Source organism: Oncorhynchus clarkii, chromosome 3 (assembly GCF_045791955.1).
Source record: "Oncorhynchus clarkii lewisi isolate Uvic-CL-2024 chromosome 3, UVic_Ocla_1.0, whole genome shotgun sequence".
In the NCBI taxonomy this organism is placed as follows: Eukaryota; Metazoa; Chordata; class Actinopteri; order Salmoniformes; family Salmonidae; genus Oncorhynchus; species Oncorhynchus clarkii.
Genome location: NC_092149.1, coordinates 82,078,925 through 82,096,726, shown reverse-complemented (window position 1 = coordinate 82,096,726; position 17,802 = coordinate 82,078,925). Strand labels below are relative to the sequence as shown.

Below are 17,802 nucleotides of genomic sequence, written 5' to 3'. Positions count from 1 at the left end.
CAGTTACACTTGTTTGGATGAGTGAATGAATGACTATTAGAATCAGTTACACTTGTGATTGGATGAGTGAATGGATGACTATTAGAATCAGTTACACTTGTGTTTGGATGAGTGAATGGATGACTATTAGAATAAGTTATACTTGTGTTTGGATGAGTGAATGGATGACTATTAGAATCAGTTACAGTTGTGAATGGATGACTATTAGAATCAGTTACACTTGTGAATGGATGACTATTAGAATCAGTTACAGCTGTGTTTGGATGAGTGAATGGATGAATATTAGAATCAGTTACAGCTGTGTTTGGATGAATATTAGAATCAGTTACAGCTGTGTTTGGATGAGTGAATGGATGAATATTAGAATCAGTTACAGCTGTGTTTGGATGAGTATTAGAATCCGTTACAGCTGTGTTTGGATGAGTGAATGGATGAATATTAGAATCAGTTACAGCTGTGTTTGGATGAGTATTAGAATCCGTTACAGCTGTGTTTGGATGAGTGAATGGATGAATATTAGAATCAGTTACAGCTGTGTTTAGATTAATATTAATATCAGTTACAGAAGGCCATGAACATTAGTTGTAAAAGCTAGTGACCAAAACATCACATTTAAGTGTAACAGCAGTAACAAAAACATCATGGATTTTCATTTGTTTGGCAACAGCTCCACCAACAGAGAAATAGCACAAAGACACCTCTTGTTTCAATACGATAAATGTATTTGATTTTGGTTATAATATCAACATTTTATCTCATAGGATGATATTAGAATATAAAAATGAACATTGTACGTAAGCCACTAGTACTGATCCATTCAGATTCATTCATACACCATTATTCTGAGTTAAATAAAAATAACATTATAAAACATATAAATGACACGGCCCCCCCCAAAAAAAATACTCAGATAGTCACATCTCAGTGATGTTAATTTGTGTCTCTGTTAAGGTATTTCTTAATGACAAAATGTTGGAGTCAAGCTTCTGAAAAAAGTATAGGTAACACATGAGCAGAGTGAAACAACAACATTAACAAACAAACACACCGTTACTCACAGACAATTGGCACATCTCAGTAAGTAGCAGATCAACATATTCATACAGGACCTCCCCCCCCCCCTCATCCCTCCTCTCCTCTTGGTAACACAGTAGTTGAAGTTAGTGGGTCTACTCAACGCATCACACCAGTGTCTCTGGTAGTGTGTCTGTGTTGTCTGTTGATAAGAGCTTCCATATCTGCCAACTCTCTCTCTGCCACTCCGGGCTGACTGGCACGTTTCCTTCCAGAGGACTAGTGGAGGGGTTCTTAGGGGCCACAGTCCGGTTCCTGGGGCTGCAGCTGCCCTGGGGGGGCCGTTGGGGGCTCTGTGGGGTCACACACTGGTGCGTGGAGAGGGAGAGGGAAGGTGTAGAGTGAGAACATTCTCTGTGTGTTCCTCTGAGAGGTCCAGGGTAGGGAGGGGGGGGCCTTCCATCCACCCTGCCACCAGGCCTGCCTCTGAGGGAGGGACTGGCAGGCTGTGACACTCCTCCTCTTAGTGCGAGGTCCTCTGAGCTGCCGGCCCCTGGTCTTCCCTGTGGTCGGTGATGTAATAATGAGTCGGTACCCTGCTGTCTTTGCCCTCTCTCCGTCAGAGGGCTACTACTGCAGCGAGTCACCGGGGGGTGTGGTCTGCACTCAGGCACACCTAATGAGGTATAAGTTCGTCTGACAGGCAGTTTGCTGTTGTTACCTTGGTGACGGTCGAGTCCCTCTGATGAGCCGCAGGAGCCGTGTTCCGAAACGTCGCCATGGGAACCTAGGGGAAACCATTTATACACATAATCAACGTCTAACTCCATCTAGTCTACAATGTTTATTCTAGGTTGCAAAGTTTCAAAGAGCAAAGAATGAGACATTATGTTTAAAGACAATGAATGTACCAGTGATGTGATGATCCACAAACCCTTTCCTTAGAGAGGCATGCCAGGCACCCCAGACATGTTCATCAGGTGTGTCTAATGGAAAAATAAGACATATTCCTCAGCCTAAGTAGCAATATACAATACAGCATATTGTGCTATTTTCAGAAATTAAATGACCAACAACTCGACCATTGGGAAGCTCACCTTTGCCTGTGGATGGTGAGTGACAGGTGATGCTAGGACGACCTTTGACGTGGCCAACCAGTGTGTACTGCTCTGGAACCCTGAACAGCCTATCAGAGAGGAGATTCCTGTCCTCCTGGGGCTGTGAGAGCAGCCGCTCCGGCAGCACAGGTGAGTTGTTGTCATAGGGGGACACATCCCCACTGGAGGCCTTGTTGGAGTCACTGGAGCAACGCCTCTCCCTCAAAGAGAAGGGATCCTCAGTCCTCACAGGGCCTGGACCACTATGGGGGAGAGGAGAAGAAAGAGACATGATGTAAAATGAGACATATGATGACCAGTAGATTTACCATAGTAGGTATTATCTGACCAGGAACAACTCATTGCCCTAGTTACAAAGTATGCCATGGTGTACAGAGAAGGGAGACAACTGAAATGATATGTTATCACAATGATGTCTGGGTAAGAGAATGGAAACTGCATTATATCAAATCTAATTTTATTGGTCGCATACAACATATTTAGCAGATGTTATTGTGGGTGTAGCAAAATGCTTGTGTTCCTAGATCCAACAGTGCAGTAATATCTCATGTTTAGGTAAGAACATTAAAACCAAATGTCATCACAATGATGTTTAGGTAAGAAAACTGAAACTATATGTCATCACCATGATGTTTAGGTAAGAAAACTGAAACTATATGTCATCACCATGATGTTTAGGTAAGAAAACTGAAACTATATGTCATCACCATGATGTTTAGGTAAGAAAACTGAAACTATATGTCATCACCATGATGTTTAGGTAAGAAAACTGAAACTATATGTCATCACCATGATGTTTAGGTAAGAAGTGAAAATACACAATACTACCACCAGGGGGTGCTCAAGTACCTTCTCAGAGCCCCATACATCACTGTACAGGATTTTCACAGAGCTTTTTAAATATTTGTCATGTAGTAGATGTTATCTTATCCGGAGCAAGTAGGGTTAAGGACATATTTTTCACCTAGTCAGCTCAGGGATTCAAACCAGCGACATTTCAGTTACTGGCCCGACGCTCTTGATGCCCATTTGGCAGAGGCACAGCATCACGTCCAATCGTCCATATCTAAGCACACAAAAGGCCACACACTCACGAGTGCTGAGAATCCTTCCTCCTCAGGAGGTAATCCACCACGTCAGGATCCGTCTCTAGTAGACTCATCAGAACCTCATTCTGCAGGTCAGGCGGCACCTGGAAGGGCCAGAAACACACAATCCTTAACTAGACGTCTCAGCTGAACAGACAGTTGTTACATCTATCTCATTCTCTGTTGGCTTAAACTGGATATCTAAGTCCTTCACTGTAAATCAAGCGGCTCAGATGTAGGCCAAGTGTTGAGACAGATATTGACACAATAATGTAAATATGTACTCTGAAACGCTAAATTACAAGAGCTGAAGCAAGAATGTCTCCTACAGACGATGTATAATAAGCAAGTGGTTCAAGTAAAGTTTAAAGCTATTGCACCATTGGTTAACACATGCGAATATATATACACTACTGTTCAAAAGTTTGGGGTCACTTAGAAATGTCCTTGTTTTTAACAGAAAAGCTAATTTTTTGTCCATTAAAATAGCATCAAATTGATCAGAAATACAGTGTAGACATTGTTAATGTTGTAAATGACTATTGTAGCTGGAAACGGCAGATTTTTAAAGGAATATCTACATAGGCGTACAGAGGCCCATTATCAGCAACCATCACTCATGTGTTCCAGTGGCATACTGTGTTAGCTAATCCAAGTTAATAATTTTAAAAGGGTAATTGATCATTAGAAAACCCATTTGCAATTATGTTCGCACAGCTGAAAACTGTTGTGCTGATTACAGAAGCAATACAACTGGCCTTCTTTAGACTAGTTGAGTATCTGGAGCATCATTTGTGGGTTCGATTACAGGCTTAAAATGGCCAGAAACAAATAACTTTCTTCTGAAACTCGTCAGTCTATTCTTGTTCTGAGAAATTAAGGCTATTCCATGCGAGAAATTGCCAAGAAACTGAAGATCTCGTACAACACTCGTACTACTCCCTTCACAGAACAGTGCAAACTGGCTCTAACATAATTGAAAGAGAGTGGGTGGCCCCGGTGCACAACTGAGCAAAAGGACAAGTATATTAGAGTGTCTGTGAGGCGTCTGTTTCTCAAACTAGACACTCTAATGTACTTGTCCTCTTGCTCATAAACTTGGATTAGCTAACACAATGTGCCATTGGAACACAGGAGTGATGGTTGCTGATAATGGGCCTCTGTACACCTATGTAGATATCCTAAAAAATCAGCCGTTTCCAGCTACAATAGTCATTTACAACATTAACAATGTCTACACTGTATTTCTAATCAATTCAATGTTATTTTAATGGACAAAAAAAATAGTTTTTCTGTAAAAAACAAGGACATTTCTAAGTGACCCCAAACTTTTGAACGGTAGTGCATATAGCTTAGATGAAGCAATGCAATGGAAAGGGTAAGGGAGGGATGGTGGTTGTGAGATATTTTGTGTTGAAAGATCCCACAGACTAAAGGTTAAGATAAATAGAGCAAGTTTAAAGGAAATCCACGGTTGCTGTATCTATTCCATCTATTTATGGTCTAATCAAATTAATGACATAGATTCTTGAAGAATATAACGTACAAATGCCTCATGAGATCAACGGTCGTACCATATCAGAAACCAAAATGCACTGAAAAAAAATATATACGCAACATGCAACAATTTCCAAGATTTTACTGAGTTACAGTTCATATAAGGAAATCAGTCAATTGAAATAAATAAATTAGGTCCTAATCTATGGATTTCACATGACTGGGAATACAGATATGCATCTGTTGGTCACATAAAGCTTTTAAAAAAGTAGCGGCGTGGATCAGAAAACCAGTCAGTATCTGGCGCAGCACATTCTCCTTTGCATAGAGTTGATCAGGCTGTTGATTGTGGCCTGTGGAATGTTGTCCCACTCCTCTTCAATGGCTGTGCAAAGTTGCTGGATATTGGCAGGAACTGGAACACGCTTGTCGTATATGCTGTCATACATGTTGATCCAGAGCATCCCAAACATGCTCAATGGGTGACATGTATGGTGAGTATGCAGGCCATGGAAGAACTGAGACATTTTCAGTTTCCAGGAATTGTGTACAGATCCTTGTGACATGGGGCCGTGCATTATCATGCTGAAACATGAGCTGATGGCAGCGGATGAATGGCACGATAATGGGCCTCAGGATCTCGTCACGATATCTCTTTGCATTCAAATTGCCATCGATAAAATGCATTTGTGTTTGCTGTCTCTAGTTTATGCCTGCCCATAGCATTACCCCACCGCCAAATTCTCTAAAACAATGTTGGAGGCAGCTTATGGAAGAGAAATTAACATTCAATTCTCTGGCAACAGCTCTGGTGGACATTCCTGCAGTCAGCATGCCAATTGCACGCTCCCTCAAAACTTGAGACATCTGTGGCATTGTGTTGTGTGACAAATCTGCACATTTAGAGTGGCCTTTTATTGTCCCCCAGCACAAGGTGCACCTGTGTAATGATCATGAACCTCAAGGATCATACCCTTTTTTTCAATGTTCACCTAAAATGACATAACCAAATCTAACTGCCTGTAGCTCAGGACCTGAAGCAAGGATATGCATATTCTTGAAACCATTTGAAAGGAAACACTTTGAAGTTTGTGGAAATGTGAAATGAATGTAGGAGAATATAACACATTAGATCTGGTAAAACCTGATTTTTCTATTTTGTATTTTTCCATCATTGAAATGTAGGAGAATGGCCATGCTTTCAGATAGGAGTCCTGGTGTAATTTAGATTTTGGCCACCAGATGGCAACAGTGTGTGTGTGTGTGTGTGTGTGTGTGTGCAAAGTTTCAGACTGATCCAGTGAAGAATTACATTACTGCTCAAAATGTTGTATCAAGTCTGCCAGGAGATTGCCTAAATGTGCCGAATTGATCATTTATACATTTTCAAGTACATAACTATAGAGAACATATAAAAATGCTTTGGTAATAAAAAAATTAAGTTTACACACTCCCAGGAATGTCATACAGTACATGATGGATCATTAGCTTATACACTTTCACAAATCTAGATGGCCGGGTCAAATCAAATCAAATTTATTTGTCACATACAAATATGTATGTAGTTAGCAGATGTTAATGCAAGTGTAGAGAAATGCTTGTGCTTCTAGTTCCGACCGGCAGTAATATCTAACAATATCTAACATCCAATATATAACATCCTGTGACATCGGGTGGTGTAGGTGTCCTGGAGGGCAGGTAGTTTGCACCCGGTGATGCGTTGTGCAGACCTCACTACCCTCTGGAGTCTTACGGTTATGGGTGGAGCAGCTGCCGTACGGTGGTGGGCGGTGATACAGCCCGACAGGAGGCTCTCAATTGTGCATCTGTAAAAGTTTGTGTGTTTTTGGTGACAAGCCAAATTGTTTCAGCCTCCTGAGGTTGAAGAGGCGCTGCTGCGCCTTCTTCACAACACTGTCTGTGTGGGTGGACCATTTCAGTTTGTCCGTGATGTGTACGCCGAGGAACTTCAAACTTACTACCCTCTCCACTACTGTTCCATCGATGTGGATAGGGGGGTGCTCCCTTTGCTGTTTCTTGAAGTCCACGATCATCTCCTTTGTTTTGTTGACATTGAATGTGAGGTTATTTTCCTGACACCACACTCCGAGGGCCCTCACCTCCTCCCTGTAGGCTGTCTCGTCGTTGTTGGTAATCAAGCCTATCACTGTAGTGTCGTCTGCAAACTTGATGATTGAGTTGGAGGCGTGCATGGCCATGCAGTCGTGGGTGAACAGGGAGTACAGGAGAGGGCTGAGAACGCACCCTTGTGGGGACCCAGTGTTGAGGATCAGCGGGGTGGAGATGTTGTTACCTACCCTCACCACCTGGGGGCGGCACGTCAGGAAGTCCAGGACCCAGTTGCACAGGGTGGGGTCGAGACCCAGGGTCTCGAGCTTAATGATGAGTTTGGAGGGTACTATGGTGTTAAATGCTGAGCTGTAATCGATGAACAGCATTCTTACATAGGTATTCCTCTTGTCCAGATGGGTTAGGGCAGTGTGGTGGCCTGTGGTCTGTGGACCTATTGGGGGGGTAAGCAAATTGGAGTGGGTCTAGGGTGTCAGGTAGGGTGGAGGTGATATGGTCCTTGACTAGTCTCTCAAAGCACTTCATGATGATGGAAGTGAGTGCTACAGGTCGGTTGTCATTTAGCTTTCTTGAGAACAGGAACAATGGTGGCCCTCTTGAAGCATGTGGGGACAGCAGACTGGGATAAGGATTGATTGAATATGTCTGTAAACACACCAGCCTGCCAGTCTGTGCACGCTCTGAGTATGCGGCTGGGGATGCCGTCTGGGCCTGCAGCCTTGCGAGGGTTGACACGTTTAAATGTTTTACTCACATTGGCTACAGTGAAGGAGAGCCCGCAGGTTTTGGTAGCTGGCCGTGTCAGTGGCACTGTATTGTCCTCAAAGCGAGCAAAAAAGTTGTTTAGTCTGTCTGGGAGCAAGGCATCGTGATCCGAAACGGGGCTGGTTGTTCTTTTGTAGTCCGTGATTGATTGTAGACCCTGCCACATACCTCTCGTGTCTGAGCCGTTGAATTGCGACTCCACTTTTTCTCTGTTCTGTTCTCTAGTTAGATTACTTGTTATTACTGCATTGTCGGAACTAGAAGCACAAGCATTTCGCTACACTCGCATTAACATCTGCTAACCATGTGTATGTGACAAATAAAATTTGATTTGATTTGATTTGACGCTTAGCTTGTTTGATTGCCTTGCGGAGGGAATAGCTACACTGTTTGTATTCGGTCATGTTTCCGGTCACCTTGCCCTGATTAAAAGCAGTGGTTCGCGTGTTCTGTTTTGCACCAATTCTGCCATCAATCCACCGTTTCTGGTTGGGGAATGTTTTAATAGACGCTGTGGGTACAACATCACCGATGCATTTGTTAATAAACTCGCACACCGAATCAGCGTATTCGTCAATGTTGTTGTTCGCCGCAATGCGGAACATATCCCAGACCACGTGATCGATGCAATTTTGAAGCGTGGAATCAGATTGGTCGGACCAGCGTTGAACAGACCTGAGCGCGGGTGCTTCCTGGTTTAGTTTCTGTCTATAGGCTGGGAGCAACAAAATGGAGTCGTGGCCAGCTTTTCCGAAGGGAGGTCGGGGGAGGGCCTTAAATGCGTTGCGGCAGTTAGAATAACAGTGGTCTAGGGTTTTGCCCTGGTAGCACAATCAATATGCTGATAGAATTTAGGGAGCCTTGTTTTCAGATTAGCCTTGTTAAAATCCCTGGCTACAATAAGTGCAGCCTCAGGATATGTGGTTTCCAGTTTACATAGAGTCCAATGAAGTTCTTTCAGGGCCGGCGATGTGTCGACTTGGGGGGGAAATAACACATAAAAAAACAAAATACTGCATAGTTTCCTAGGAACACGAAGCGAGGCGGCCATCTCTGTCAGCCCCGGAAGTGAATGCACGTGGGGTGGGTGTGGAGCCAGAGACATCAGTGGGGTAAAACTGTAGACCCCAGTTGCTACATTTGAACATAAAAATTGATTTTATCAAACACAACTATGCTACATTTATCTCTGGGACCCTCGGGATGACAAATAAGAGCAAGATTACTGAATGTATCAAACCAGTTGCCGTGATAAAAGGTTTGTTGTTTTGCACTCTCCTCAAACAATAGCATGGTATTTTTTCATTGTAATAGCTACTGTTAATTAGACACAGCAGTTAGATTAACAAGAATGTAATCTTCTGCCCATATAAGACACGTCTATGTCCTGGAAAGTTGGCTGTTTTATACAACGACATTCTAGTCACATTAGCAACAACCGTCCCGGTTTAGGGACACTGATCCCGTAGAGGTTTAAAATAATCAACTTCTTGATATGCCACACCTGCCAGGTGGATGGATTACCTTGGCAAATGAGAAATGCTCACTAACAAGGATGTAAACACATTTATGGACAAAACTTTATGGAACTAAGCTTTTTATGGAAAATTTCTGGGATTTTTTATTTCAGCTCATGAAAAATTGGACCAACAATGTTGTGTTTATATTTTTGTTCAGTGCACATGTCATGATAGGAGTGAGTCCCCAGATGCTCCAGCCACACACAACATGCTTTGATAATGTGTGTGCAGTTCATTCTGAAAGTATTCAGACCACTTCGATTTTTCCACATTTTGTTACGTTACAGCTTAATTCTAACATTTATTAAATTAAATGTTTTCCTTATCAATCCACACACAATACCCCATAGTGCCAAAGCGAATACAGGTTTTTATAAGATTTTGCACATTTTATAATAATAAAAAAACTGAAATACCCTATTTACATAAGTATTGAGACCCTTCGCAATGAGACTCGAAATTGAGCTCAGGTGTATTCTGTTTCCATTGATCATCCTTGAAATGTTTCTACAATTTGATTAGAGTCAACCTGTGGTAAATGCAATTGATTGGACATGATTTGGAAAGGCACACTGTGAGACATGCACTGTCCCACAGTTGACAGTGCATGTCAGAGCAACATCCAAGCCATGAGGTCGAAGGAATTGTCCGTAAAGCTCCGAGACAGGATTGTGTCGAGGCACACATCTGGGCAAGGGTACCAAAACATTTCTGTAGCATTGAAGGTCCCCAAGAACACAGTGGCCTCCATCATTCATAAATGGAAGAAGTTTGGAACCACCAAGACCTGGAGCTGGACGCCCGGCTAAACTGAGCAATCGGGGAGAAGGGCCTTGGTCAGGGAGGTGACCAAGAACCTGATCGTCACTCTGACAGAGCTCTAGAGTTCCTCTGTGGACATTGGGAGAACCTTCCAGAAGGACAACCATCTCTGCAGCACTCCACCAATCAGGCCTTTATGGTAGAATGGCCAGACGTAAGCCACTCCTCAGTAAAAGGCACATGACAGCTGCTTGGAGTTTGCCAAAAGGCACCTAAAATGACTCTTAGACCACGAGAAACAATATTCTCTGGTCTAATAAAACCAAGATTGAACTCTTTGGCCTGAATGCCAAGCGTCACGTCTGGAGGAAACCTGGCACCATCCCTACGGTGAAGAATGGGGTTGGTGGCATCATGCTGTGGGGATGTTTTTCAGCGGCAAGGACTGGGAGACTAGTAAGGAACGGAGCTAAGTACAGAGAGATCCTTGATAAAAACCTGCTAAAGAGCGCTCAAGACCTCGGACTGGGGTGAAGGTTCACCTTCCAACACGACAACGACCCAAAGCACACATCCAAGACAACGCAAGAGTGGCTTCAGGACAAGTCTCTGAATGTACTTGAGTGGCCCAGCCAGAGCCCGGACTTGATCCCGATTGAACATCTCTGGAGAGATCTGATAATAGCAGTGCAGCAAAGCTCCCCATCCAACTGGACAGAGCTTGAGAGGATCTGCAGAGGAGAATGAGAGAAATTCCCCAAATACAGGTGTGCCACGCTTATAGCGTCTTACCCAAGAAGACTCGAAGCTGTAATCACTGCAAAAAGGTGCTTCAACTGAGTAAAGGGTCTGAATACCTATGTAAATGTGAATTCAGTTTGACATTTTTTAATACATTTTCAAAAAAATTCTAGAACCCTTTTTTTGCTTTGTCATTATGGGATATTGTGTGTAGATTGAGGATGGAAGAAAAACAATTGAATCTATTTTAGAATAAGGTTGTAACGTAACAAAAAACTTTCTGAATGCACTGTAAGCAAAAACTGTGTATAGCTTCAAAATATGCTTAACTATATTGTTGACATATTGAGTGGTCAGTCCTTGCGTCAAAATAGCTCTGTCTATGAATTTAAGAGTGATTGCATTTCTCCATGTCCATCCCTCACCTTTTTACCATAACAAAGGCAGTGCATGTGCTTTGTTATTGTTTCAACTGAGGATTGCCCCTTTAAGAGAAATAGAGCTTGGTCTGGAAAGAAACTGTAAAGACACTGTAATCAGTATGTCCAAATCCATAGTCCTCCTTTTCCTGGACCTTATAAGGACCCGTACAGGAGTGAAAAACAAAGGCAGGAGTTGATGATCTTCTCTGTGGAGCTTGGTTTTACAAGGCTTAGGCCTTCTCCAAAACGTATAAAATGCATGTTTACATTTCATTAGATGGAGCCACTCTATTAAAGGAATACATCTGTATTTTGGCAATGAGGTCCTTTTATCTACTTCCCCAGTCAGATGAACTTGTGTTTACCATTTTCTTTGTATCTGCGTGCAGTTCGAAGGACATTCCTAACTAGAACTACTGCAATGACTAACTATAGTAGCGTTACCACAATGACTGGAAGTCTATGGTATCTGCTAGCAGAACCTACCTCTAATTTCCTTCATAAAAATGTAATCCATGGGGAAGTAGATAGCAGGCCTCATTGCCAAATTCCCAAAGTATCCCTTTAAGCACAATTCCCCTAAGAACAATTATTCTAGGAAAGGAGAGCAGTGACTAAGAGAGTTCAATTGTTTGTCAGCTGTGCCAATTTTGTACTCTGTTCTCTATCTAGTGTGATAAACACTTATATATCCATCTATTGGTGCCATGTTACAGTGTTTTCCATAAGTGGATAGCTTACCATGAAGAGGGTCTCATATGTGGTGATCATGCTGTGTACCACGCCAATGATGGCTGTACTCTCCTCTGCGCGGGCAACACTCTGAACAGTAAACTCCTTGTCTGAGCTCTTCTGCTTGTGTAGAAGGTTGGGCCCAAAGACGGTGGCCAAGTTGAGTGATGTCATCTTGTTCCCGGTGATCTAAAGACAGCAGTGGGACAATGAGCACAAAAACATACACACACACACACACACACACACACCTTTCTGAGAAGCTCTCCTGCCAGTGCTGGCAAACATGAGCTCCTTCTGCTCGGTAGGACATGAACAGTTTGTTATGCATCGTCATGAAATCCCCAGTAATAACAGGATAATGAAGCCTGAATTGATCTCATTCTGGCTGTCTGGCCAGCAGCCCCACAACTCACAGCCTCACATGCCAAGTACGTGATTGTTAGCAAGACATTTTCGTCTGATCTTTTGTGGTTACAGGAAAAATCAGGACTATGCTGAAGGTTAGGTTGATGGAGGTTAACTGGAATGATTAGTTAAGGTAACACTGAATAAAAACATCAGATGACTTTCTGGTCTTTCTTTTAAGTTTAATGTAAAATTAACATGGGTAAGCAGTCATTAATACAGATAATTTTTTAAAATCAATTATGATTATGGTAGCAATAGAAAACAATTAATGCACATGGCTGACTCTTGACACACAGAGGTGTATACATATTCAAACCGAGAGGAGTGTGGGAATTAATACTCACTTAAGCCGCTCTTGTCAACATGAATAAAGCTATAAAGTCCGTCAATTTGTTACATCAGAATGTAAAAATATCCTTCCCATGTACTCCTCTCTGCGCTCATTTGGGGTGGTGGAAGTACTATTACTAGCATGCTAATGACAATGTGGTCTGCGCTGTAATGTAAAATGCTTGCAGTATTTCGATAGATGAATATGACTCATGACCTTGTCAAGAATCATAAATAACCAACATTGGGAAAAACTACAACATTCATCTATCATCTACCTGAGTAAATTAATTACACTACTAACCTCTCATCCTGTCATGCTCTGCCCTGTCCTCCTGCCCTTTCCTCATGTCCTGCCATGTCCAGCCCTCATGTCCTGTCCTCCTACCCTGTCCTCCAGTCATCCTATCCTGTCCTCCTGTCCTGCCGTGTCCTACCCTCATGTCCTGTCCTCCAGTCATCCTATCCTGTCCTGCCGTGTCCTACCCTCATGTCCTGTCCTCCAGTCATCCTATCCTGTCCTCCTGTCCTGCCGTGTCCTACCCTCATGTCCTGTCCTTCCCTGCACTGCCCTCATGGCCTGTCCTCCTGTCCTGCCGTGTCCTGTCCTCCTGCCCTGTCCTCCAGTCTTCCTATTCTGTCCTCCTGTCCTGCCGTGTCCTACCCTCAAGTCCTTGCCTGCCCTGTCCATTCCACACCTCATGTCCGTCCCTGTCCTGACTGTCCTCTGCGTGGGCGGTCACCGTGGCCAGGAACTCCAGGAGGCGTTGCAGGGTGTCACTGTTGCACGGCGGCAGCAGATACACCAGTAGCTGGATGGTGCTCTCCTGGTCTGGATGGTCCAGTACTGCAGAGGAAGACAACCATCAACACAACTCCCTCTCATTCTCACAGGTACAGGTACAGACACGTTTTACAATACAGACGGTATAGGAATCAGGTATACTCTCTTGGTGTATGAAGTGTATGCTTTCTTAATAACAAACTACTGTAGTGTACAGTGGCTTGCGAAAGTATTCACCCCCTTGGCATTTTTCCTATTTTGTTGCCTTACAGCCTGGAATTACAATAGATTTTTTTGGGGGGGTGTATCATTTGATTTACACAACATGCCTACCACTTTGAAGATGCAATTTTTTTTTATTGTGAAACAAATAAGACAAAAAAACTGAAAACTTGAGCGTGCATACTGTAACTATTCACCCCCTCATAGTCAATACTTTGTAGAGACACCTTTTGCAGCAATTACAGCTGTAAGTCTCTTGGGGTATGTCTCTATAAGCTTGGCACATCTAACCACTGGGATTTTTGCCCATTCTTCAGGGCAAAACTGCTCCAGCTCCTTCAAGTTGGATGGGTTCCGCTGGTGTACAGCAATCTTTAAGTCATACCACCGATTCTCAATTGGATTGAGGTCTGGGCTTTGACTAGGCCATTCATTGGAATGTTCCCCCTTAAACCACGCAAGTGTTGCTTTAGCAGTATGCTTAGGGACATTGTCCTGCTGGAAGGTGAACCTCCATCCCAATCTCAAATCTCAAAGAAATTCCCTGTATTTAGCGCCATCCATCATTCCTTCAATTCTGACCAGTTTCCCAGTCCCTGCCATTGAAAAACATCCCCACAGCATGATGCTGCCACCACCATGCTTCACTGTGGGGATGAAGTTCATGGATGAAGTTCTCGGGGTGATGGAGGTGTTGGGTTTGACCCAGACTTGGTGTTTTGCTTGATGGCCAAAAAGCTCAATTTTAGTCTCATCTGACCAGAGTACCTTCTTCCATATGTTTGGAGAGTCTCCCACATGCCTTTTGGCGAACACCAAACGTGTTTGCTTTTTTTCTTCTTTAAGCAATGGCTTTTTTTCTGGCCACTCTTCAGTAAAGCCCAACTCTGTGGAGTATATGGCTTAAAGTGGTCCTATGGACAGATACTCCAATCTCCGCTGTGGAGCTTTGCAGATCCTTCAGGGTTATCTTTGGTCTCTTTATTGCCTCTCTGATTAACGCCCTCCTTGCCTGGTCAGTGAGTTTTGGTGGGCGGCCCTCTCTCGGCAGGTTCGTTGTGGTGCCATATTCTTTACATTTTTTAATAATGGATTTAATGGTGCTCCATGGGATGTTCAAGTTTCAGATATTTAAAAAAACAACAACCTTGATCTGTACTTCTCCACAACGTTGTCCTTGACCTGTTTGGAGAGCTCCTTGGTCTTCATATTGCCGCTTGCTTGGTGGTGCCCCTTGCTTAGTGGTGTTGCAGACTCTGAGGCCTTTCAGAACAGGTGTATACATACTGAGATCATGTGACACTTAGATTGCACACAGGTGGATCTTATTTAACCAATTATGTGACGTCTGAAGGCAATTGGTTGCACCAGATCTTATTTAGGGGCTTCACAGTAAAGGGGGTGAATACATATGCACAAACCACCATTTTTTTAAACAAGTTATTTTTTTCATTTCACTTCACCTATTTGGACTATTTTGTGAATGTACATTACATGAAATCCAAATAAAAATCCCAGGTTGTAATGCAACTAAATAGGAAAAACGCCAAGGGGGATGAATACTTTTGCATGGCACTGTAGGCGTAACTAAACCCTTCACACTTTGGGTTGATTAAGGCTATGAGTAGTGTTGTGGTTAGATTGTGGTGAAGCAATTGAGTTATATAGTGTATGAAGTGTACATGAATGTGGGGTATGGGGTAAATGTGGGCTGTTCATGCTAGTGATGAAGGCTGTGTGAAGTGTGGTGGTGAGATTGTGTGTCATATTGTGGTATGAAGTTTAGATGTGAGCGTAAAGTATGGGTTTAGTAATGTGTTTGTGTCTGTCTGTGTGTGTGTGTGTGTGTGTGTGTGTGTGTGTGTGTGTGTGTGGCCAAGTCTGTCTGTGTGTGTGTGTGTTTGTAAGTCTGTGTGTGGCCAGGGTGTGTGTGTGTGTGTGTGTGTGTGTGTGTGTGTGTGTGTGTGGCCAAGCCTGTGTGTCTGTGTTCCTCACACATGGTATTGAGGAATGCAGTGTAGAGCTCTCTGGTCAGCAGGGGTTCAGGCATATCCCTCAGGAACTCCTTAAGCAGCGCGGCCACATCATGGACACTGTTAGCCTCGTCCAGCTGGACCTCCATTCCCAGGTCACACTGCTCTCTGAGCTGGAAACAACATACCAAATCCCACATTCCACAGTTTAACACTAGAGACATACTGGAGACAACAGCCATCCCTCCACAGTTTAACACTAGAAACTTACTGGACTGGAGACAACATCCCTCCCTCCACAGTTTAACACTAGAAACATACTGGAGACAACAGCCCTCCCTCCACAGTTTAACACTAGAAACATACTGGAGACAACAGCCCTCCCTCCACAGTTTAACACTAGAAACATACTGGAGACAACATCCCTCCCTCCACAGTTTAACACTAGAAACATACTGGAGACAACAGCCCTCCCTCCACAGTTTAACACTAGAAACATACTGGACTGGAGACAACATCCCTCCCTCCACAGTTTAACACTAGAAACATACTGGACTGGAGACAACATCCCTCCCTCCACAGTTTAACACTAGAAACATACTGGACTGGAGACAACATCCCTCCCTCCACAATTTAACACTATAAACATACTGGAGACAACAGCCCTCCCTCCACAGTTTAACACTAGAAACATACTGGAGACAACATCCCTCCCTCCACAGTTTAACACTAGAAACATACTGGAGACAACAGCCCTCCCTCCACAGTTTAACACTAGAAACATACTGGACTGGAGACAACATCCCTCCCTCCACAGTTTAACACTAGAAACATACTGGACTGGAGACAACATCCCACCCTCCACAGTTTAACACTAGAAACACACTAGGAATTTCACAGTGTGTTTTGATGAGCACCTCATCGATGTGTTCATCAGCATTTTCCAGAGAAACCTCACCTGCCGCACTCTCTTCTTTGAGCTCCCTACACGGAAGATGCCGACTGTCTGTAGACCTAAATTACATGGAGAAATAAAGGGTAAATTTGATTTGACACCAACAGGGAAAATGTGTACATAAACTCCAGTCGCATTTAACAATCCTCTGCAAGTCATATCCTCCATTGACTTAAGTGAACGATTTACATGAAAGTCTGTGTTGTCTGCGCTCACTACAACTGTGAATCGGGCCCAATATGCGCAGCACTTTCTGAAGAATGACGGCAATTCCTTTGTGTGTACCATATTTCTCCAGATGCAGGCAGCACATCTCCACCACCCTGGGAACCTGTCTATAGATGGGGTTGAGGCTAAGCTTCTTGTCCCTCTGCTTCTTCCTGTTGCTGGGTGTCTCGGCTGGTAGGGACAGCTGCAGGGCTTCCAGCAGGCGAGACTGATTGTCATCCAGGTCAGTGATGCAATCCACAGACACTCCTCCCTGCCAGATACACATAGTTGAGTGAGTACGGTACAGTACAGCCATATGGAGAGGTGATGGATAGCGTATGGCGACGAGCGCATGGCATGGCATGATGGATTATATACAGTGTGCTCGGAAAGTGTTCAGACCCCTTCACTTTTTCCACATTTTGATACGTTACAGCCTTATTCTAAAATGTATTCAATCTATAAACAATAACCCATAATGACAAAGCAAAAACAGGTTTTTGGAAATGTTTGCAAATATATATATTAAAAAAAAACGTAAATGTTACATTTACATAAATAGTCAGACCTTTTACTCAGTACTTTGCTGAAGCACCTTTGTCAGCGACTACAGCCTCGAGTCTTCTTTGATATGACGCTACAAGCTTGGCACACCTGTATTTGGGGAGTTAATCCCATTCTTCTCTGCAGATCCTCTCAAGCTCTGTCTGGTTGGATGGGGACACAGCTATTTTCAGGTCTCTCCAGGGATGTTCGATCGGGTTTAAGTCCGGGCTCAGGCTGGGCCACTCAAGGACATTCAGAGACTTGTCCCGAAGCCACTCCTGCTTTGTCTTGGCTGTGTGCTTAGGGTCATTGTCCTGTTGGAAGGTGAACCTTCACCCCAGTCTGAGGTCCTGAGAGCTCTGGAGCAGGTTTTAATCAAGGCCTGATTGGTGGAGTGCTGCAAAGATGGTTGTCCTTCTGGAAGGTTATCCCATCTCCACAGAGGAACTCTGGAGCTCTGTCAGAGTGACCATCGGGTTCTTGGTCACCTCCCTGACCAAGGCCCTTCTCCCCTGATTGCTCAGTTTAGCCGGGCGGCAAGCTCAAGGAAGAGTCTTGGTGGTTCCAAACTTCTTACATTTAAGAATGATGGAGGCCACTGTGTTATTGGGGACCTTCAAT

At 43.6% G+C, this 17,802-nt stretch overlaps 1 protein-coding gene across 2 annotated transcripts in view; it reads right to left on the bottom strand.

The window, feature by feature from the left end:
* Nucleotides 1–701: 701 nt before the first annotated feature.
* Nucleotides 702–17,802, bottom strand: part of LOC139406178 (rho GTPase-activating protein 6-like) — a 64,617-nt gene continuing 47,516 nt past the window's right edge. For both annotated transcript variants that reach the window (XM_071148677.1, XM_071148676.1), the window contains exons 5-13: nucleotides 16,711–16,906; nucleotides 16,429–16,484; nucleotides 15,493–15,643; nucleotides 13,190–13,338; nucleotides 11,760–11,939; nucleotides 3,227–3,324; nucleotides 2,112–2,374; nucleotides 1,926–2,000; nucleotides 702–1,801 (exon numbers count right to left, since the gene is read on the bottom strand). In XM_071148677.1, the coding sequence (XP_071004778.1) occupies nucleotides 1,182–1,801; nucleotides 1,926–2,000; nucleotides 2,112–2,374; nucleotides 3,227–3,324; nucleotides 11,760–11,939; nucleotides 13,190–13,338; nucleotides 15,493–15,643; nucleotides 16,429–16,484; nucleotides 16,711–16,906 (1,788 nt within the window). In that variant the 3' untranslated portion in view covers nucleotides 702–1,181. The remainder of the gene's footprint in view (nucleotides 1,802–1,925; nucleotides 2,001–2,111; nucleotides 2,375–3,226; nucleotides 3,325–11,759; nucleotides 11,940–13,189; nucleotides 13,339–15,492; nucleotides 15,644–16,428; nucleotides 16,485–16,710; nucleotides 16,907–17,802) is intronic.